The sequence below is a fragment of the Chelonia mydas genome, chromosome 20, assembly GCF_015237465.2.
Source record: "Chelonia mydas isolate rCheMyd1 chromosome 20, rCheMyd1.pri.v2, whole genome shotgun sequence".
Lineage (NCBI taxonomy): Eukaryota > Metazoa > Chordata > Testudines > Cheloniidae > Chelonia > Chelonia mydas.
Window position 1 is genome coordinate 18,026,759 of NC_051260.2, and position 6,394 is coordinate 18,033,152.

At 55.6% G+C, this 6,394-nt stretch overlaps 1 protein-coding gene across 1 annotated transcript in view; it reads left to right on the plus strand.

The window, feature by feature from the left end:
* The window catches only part of DNMT1 (DNA methyltransferase 1), a 32,948-nt gene that overhangs the window by 20,942 nt on the left and 5,612 nt on the right, over nucleotides 1–6,394 (plus strand). The window contains 7 exon segments of the mRNA XM_043532703.1: nucleotides 356–557; nucleotides 1,216–1,349; nucleotides 1,994–2,167; nucleotides 3,490–3,711; nucleotides 4,482–4,674; nucleotides 5,359–5,449; nucleotides 6,029–6,157. Coding sequence (XP_043388638.1) covers nucleotides 356–557; nucleotides 1,216–1,349; nucleotides 1,994–2,167; nucleotides 3,490–3,711; nucleotides 4,482–4,674; nucleotides 5,359–5,449; nucleotides 6,029–6,157 — 1,145 coding nt within the window.

Consider the following 6,394-nt stretch of genomic DNA (forward strand, 5'->3'; position numbering starts at 1 on the left):
GCCTAGAACAGGGTCCCCTTGTGCCGGCACCTGCACGTATGGATATGTGGTAAGAGACCTGCCCCGAGGAGCTCGGTCTAAATACACGTGACAGACAGGTGGGAGGGGAAACCCAGGCTCTGAGAAGGGAGGTGACTTGCCCACGGTCATCCAGCAGGGCAGTAGCAGAGTTGGGAAGAGAACCCAGGTCTCTGGAGTCCCAGTCCAGAGCTCTCCCCTGAACCTTCTCTGCCTGGGGTCTTGTTAGCCCCGGCCTGCTCAGGGTGAAGCTTTTGTAGTCCGCCCAGCGATGAGGAAAGCATCTTTCCCTTGGAAGCCTGGGGGTGGTGCTAAAACATAAGCCCTTCCCTTGCAGAGTCACTGCGCTGTGGGAGGACAGCAGTGGGCAGATGTTCCATGCCCACTGGTTCTGCCAGGGCATCGACACTGTCCTGGGAAAGACCTCGGACTCACTGGAGCTCTTCCTGGTGGACGAGTGCGAAGACATGCAGCTGTCCTACATCCACGGCAAAGTGAACGTCGTCTACAAGGCTCCTTCGGAGAACTGGGCCTTGGAGGTGGGTGGTGCCGTCGTCCTGGCGGGCCTCCTGTGGGAAAGCTAGCCTAGCGGGAGAGCTCTGCGTGGATCGGTACCGAATGTAGGCAAGCAAGGCGTAGTCTGCTTATCTGGGGGCATCTGCAAGTGGCAAATGCTTCAAGTGCACTGCTGGTCGTTGAGCTAGTGTCCCCTTGTATAATCCCTGCTTGGAGCAAACAGCTGTCTGATGAGACTGACTAGATTGCTTGTGTCCTCGTGGCTCTCAGTGGCCCCAGATGGGGTCAGGACCCCGTTGCACGAGGTGCTGTATGCCCAGCCAGTGAGAGATGGTCCCTCTTCTGAGGAGCTTGCAGTGTAAACAGATGAGAGAGATGAAGGGTAGGAGGGGAAACAGAGGCACAGAGAGAGGAAGTGCCTTGCCGAACAGCACGCAGCAGGGAATAGAACCCAGGCGTCCTGGCTCCTCTCATTCTCGGAATTCTACACAGGCTCCGTTTGTGTAACTTCCTTCAGAGAAGTTTGCAAGGGGAACAGAGGTTCTTCCCTTCTCCCACGTGTGATGCTACTTTTGGTTGTTAAGTATCATGGGTACGTCACAACGTTCTGTCCGGCGGCGGGATCCGGCCAGCTGCTCGCCCCCTGGCTGCGGGGCCCCTACAGTTTGTCTTTCCCCGCAGGGGGGGCTGGACATGGAGATTAAGATGGTGGAAGACGACGGCAGAACCTATTTCTACCAAATGTGGTATGATCAAGAGTATGCCAGGTTCGAGTCTCCTCCAAAGACCCAGCCCTCGGAAGACAACAAGTACAAGTGAGTGCGTGAGGCTGGCTGGCTGGTGGGAGCTTCCAGCTGGGCCGGAGCAAAAGGCTCCATCTTCTCTCCGGAGATGGGTTTAGATGTAATTCGCCTGAGCTCTGGTTTATCTGTACTCGGTTTATTGCCCAGCTCAAGGCAGGCAGATTTTGCGCATGGAGAGTAGCTTCAAAAGAACCAGGGTGAACTGGCTGGTTCCTGTTTTCTCTGCTCAGCTCAGCGGTCTGGGGGACTGTGCTAACAGTAACTTGGGGTTTATTGGAAGAATGTTGTCGGCTAATACACACGGAAAGAATGATTTTATCTAGTAGTATTTTCAACTTCTATCTTGGCTCAAACAGGAGTGCTGATTAAATCACTCTCCTTCTCCCCCTCCCCCCACAACCCCCCAACAACTCTCCCCCACAGCGTTTGTTTAAGCCAGTGGGGGATATGTGTGAAAACCAGCAGGTCTGGTGCTTGTCTTGCAGGGATCAGGCCCCCATTGTGTTAGGTGCTGTGTATACAACAGAGGCAGCCCCTGCCCCCAAGAGCTTGGAGGCCAAACAAATGGCAATTTACAGCAGATGGGCCCATGCAACCTCTGCTCGTGGTCCAGCCGCCTTTTGCATCCAGCTCCAAGCCCTCTCCTTTCCCCACAGGTTCTGTATGAGCTGCGCTCGCTTGGACGAGGTGAGGCAGAAGGAAATACTCAAAGTCATGGAGCCTCAAGAAGAGGTGGACGGGAAGATGTTTTACAGCCTGGCGACAAAGAACGGAGTGCAGTACAGGATAGGAGATGGTGTCTTCCTGCTGCCAGAGGCTTTCTCCTTCAGGTTGGTTCTTGCCAAGTGGGCAGAGGGTGTCCCTTCTCAGCAGGGTTTATTCACAGCCCCCATGGCAGAGTCATCTTCAGTATCTCCCATAACGGAGAACACGCCAGTCTGCTTCAACTATAAATTAAGTACCAAACAAGCCAGTTGTAAATAGATTCCTAGATTTTTAAGACCAGAATGGACCGTGATGATCATCTGGTCAGACCCCCCGCAGAGATCCTTCCCCGAGTTTGGGGTCTAGCAGTCTCTACAGAAAGAAACTCGGTCTTGATTTAAGAGCATATGTGATGGAGTATCCACCCTGTCCTTGGGCAAGTTGTTCCCATGGTTAATCGCCCTCCCTGTTTAAAAAACAAATCTGCACCTTAGTTCTAGTCTGACTTTTGTCTGGATTCAACTTCTGGCCGCTGGGTCTCATTCTGCCTTTTTTTACTAGACTAAGGAGCCCTCCACTGTCCTAATCTCTCCCCAAGTAGCCACTTGTAGCCTGGGATCAGGTCACCTCTTAATCTTTTCTTGGGTAAACTCCATAGATTGAGCTTCTTTAGTTGGCTTATGGATGTATAAACCCACTACAATTGCAGGGTGAGTTGGAATAAAATTTCTTTTAAGGGCGGGGGGGATATAGTAGCCAGACACGGTGCTGGTTTGGCTGACGCTCGGGTAACCTGGTTCTGCAGACTGACTGGCACGCAGCTCGTCAGTAGCAGAGGAGGAAATTCTCACGGATGTGTATCAGCCTCCATCAGGGGAGTGGCTGCACCGAATCACTAGCCATTATAAAGGCCAGACCTAAACGTCATGCAGCTGCCTACAGGAGGGTGTTGTCTTTGTATTTGGGTAGCGCCTAGGAGTCCAGCTTGGAGCAGGACCCATCGCGCTACGTTCTGCACGAACACCCAACAGTTCCTGCCCCGAAGAGCTTCCTGCCAAAGTGAATCTAATCTTGCACCTTCCTCTGAAGCAGCTGGTCAGAGATGGGACGCTGGGCTAGAGAGCTCGCTGCACCTGAGACACGCTGGCAATTCAGGAGACGCGTATCCCGGCAGCATCGGGGCTTTGACGTGCCTCGGAAAATGCCGGGGCTGCACATGCAGGAGAGGGGTCTGATCTCGTACCTCCCTGCTGCGGGCAGGCTTTCTGCCTTGTCAGAGGGGCTCCTTAATTGGAGAACAGCCCCCTGGTTCAGAAAGCAGAGTCGCTGCCAGGCCGGGGGCGCTTCGGGGGGTTGCGTTGGATTGTCCTCTGAAGGGTGGGTCGGTGGGCAGCCCGTGCGTCTGTTAGCGCCTCTTACCCCCTGCTCCGCTCCCCCCCTGCCCCAGCATGAAGCTGGCCAGCCCAGCCAAGCGCCCCAAGAAGGAGGCGGTGGATGAGGAGCTGTACCCAGAGCACTACCGCAAGTCCTCCGAGTACATCAAGGGCAGCAACCAGGACGCCCCGGAGCCGTACCGTGTGGGCCGCATCAAGGAGATCTTCTGCAGCATACGCAGCAACGGCAAGCCCAACGAAGCCGACATCAAGCTGCGGCTCTACAAGTTCTACAGGTGAGCTGGGGCTGGGCTCGGGCAGAGCCTCCGTACGGTCCGTTTGGGGAGGAGCAGCACGAGCGGGGCCTTCTCCACCCTGTCCCCAAAGCAAAGCCAGTGTGCCGCGCAGACAGACGGGAACTCTCCCTGGGGTCCGTCTGCACTCAGCTAGGAGGGTGCTTCCTAGCTCGGCCAGACAGACCTGCTAGCTCTGCGGCCAGGGATAGCTTGGGCAGGCGGCTGCCTGCGTCCAGACCTCCCCAGGGTGCGTACTCCAGTGGCTAGCCCGAGCCGCTCCTCTGCTACACCCAGCTACGCGGCTGTTTTTAGCGTGCTAGTCTGAGCAAAGCTAGCGCATGTCTGTCTGTCTGTCTGTCTGTCTGAGGTGGGAAGCACCCTCCCAGCTGCAGTGTAGACATACCCTAACCCGATGCTCCATTCAGGCCTACCCAGCTCTGCAGTGTTCCTCGCTTTCCTCTCAGCCCACACTCTGGTCATCCATCAAGAGCTACTCCCACCTCCTTGCGTGTCCTGCTGGGATAACAAACCAGCTGCTTTGTTTATCAGAACGAATCTAACGTTCTCCAGCAGGATGAGCTACGGGGTAGGAGAGATTTGGGTGAGCGTTCCTGTCTGTCTTCTCTAAGGGGACAGGCTTAACACGGTGGATGTTGGGATGCAGAAAGCATGCGGGGGGGAAGCAAGGGTATAATGCACAGTCTCTTTCCTATTCCGCCCCCCGCCCACCCCAAGCATGCTCCCTAGTGAAAGTGATCTGTCTGCTGCAGGCCTGAGAACACCCACAAGTCCATGAAAGCTAGTTACCACTCGGACATCAACCTGCTGTACTGGAGTGATGAGGAAGTGACTCTGGACTTCAAGGCCGTGCAGGGACGCTGTGCGGTGGAGTACGGAGAGGACCTGACGGAATGTATTCAGGACTATTCTGCCAGCGGGTCGGACCGTTTCTACTTCCTCGAGGTAACCGCTCGTGGTGGGCACAGCTCTGCTTGGAGACGCACTGGGGCGGGGCAGGTGGTTGTAGCTAACCGAGCAGGTGACGTGAGGGGTTGCTAGAACTGACTTGCACGTCGTAAACATCAGTATCCAAGTTCTGGGACACATGCTCCAAACCATTCTTCGTCACAAGTCTCAGGGACTCTTTCTACCTGCCAGGGGAGCGTGGTGCTGGGTACAATGAGCGTCTCTTGCAGTGGTGACAGGCGCTTGCCAAACACTGCGCTGCTTGACTCTGCCAAGCTTTTCTGAAAGGGAAGCGGCCCCGTCTGTCCTGAGCAGGCCAGCGAGGCACGTGAGCTGTTCTCGGGGGAGTCTAGAGAGAAGCATAAGAGAGCCCTCTCTCCAAGAGCCGGCAGAAGCGCGTCACAGTTCCCGAAGAGGATTGCTTCGCTGTGGAGATGAGGGCCTGATCTGCTTACAGTGGGCAGTTTGCAGGATCACATGGGGGCTTGCGACCACCAGGTTTTGACAAAGGGGGTGGGTGGATTCTGGCTCTGCCCTATATTAAGTGAAGCAACGTAGTCCTCACAAAGGCAGCGTCCCCTGAAACTCGCAAACACCAGCTGTACCGGTGGCCTATATGGCACGTGTGAGCCTTACGTCCGTGTGCCAGTTCTGTGCCAGATTAACCCCTTCTCTTTGCAGGCTTACAATGCAAAAACCAAGAGCTTTGAAGACCCTCCGAACCATGCCCGTAGATCTGGGAATAAAGGCAAGGGGAAAGGGAAAGGCAAAGGTAAGTCTAAATCCTGGTGCTTTTGTCTCTTGCAAATTTTGTAGCTGCTTCTGCTCCATATTATCCCCCAGCTTGCCCGGAACTTTGCAGAGAAAACAGAGCATTGGCCTGTTGTGAAAGCTGCATTGTACATTAACCAGACACTGGAAATGCCGGTTTGAACTAAGTCATGCAGGGTACAGGTGTGTCTCCCGCAGCATTTTAAAGGGCCAGCGATGTGAAACCGTAACCCACTTCCCAAAGCTTCGGGTAGTTTCCTGTATCAGACGCCCGCGTCATGGCCCAGGCCCCACGGGGCTGGGCACTGCGCAGACTCTGAGTCGAGGTGCTGTCTGCCCCAAGGAGCTCAGCCTGGCATCTGCCCAAGCTGTTGTGCTGGTTTCGTGTTTCTTCTCTCCCCTGTTGTGGCTTGGGTGCCAGCCCGCCCTTTGGAAAGCAGCCCCTTAACCCTTTCTGCTCGTCTTAAGATCCACACGTGCCTGCTAGAGAGTGACTGACCCGGAGTTCTTGCCCGCTCCTGACTGCGGCTGGAGAGGCTGCCGGGTGCCGGCACAAACGGTCTCTCCTTTCCCCACACAGGCAAAGGGAAGTCGGTGTGTGCCTTGGAGCAAAGCAAACAGGAGGAGGCCGAGGTGAAGCTGCCCAAACTGCGCACCCTCGATGTGTTCTCGGGCTGCGGGGGCCTGTCTGAGGGATTCCACCAAGCAGGCAAGGAGAGGGTGTGGGGGCAGCTCCAGGGGTAGAGCCAGGGCACTGGGGGGCCCTTCGTTCTTGCGTCTCTTTGGTGTGAATTATTTCTAGTACTGTGGTGCCTGGAGGTCCCGGCACAGGTGAGTCCCAGAGGGGCCCCCTGTTCCTTGGCTTTCGCAGGTGGGCAGCCCCTTATTTGAAAGCAAATTGTGTCTCACCCCCTTAAGTTTACCGTAACAGTGGCAAGTAACCGAT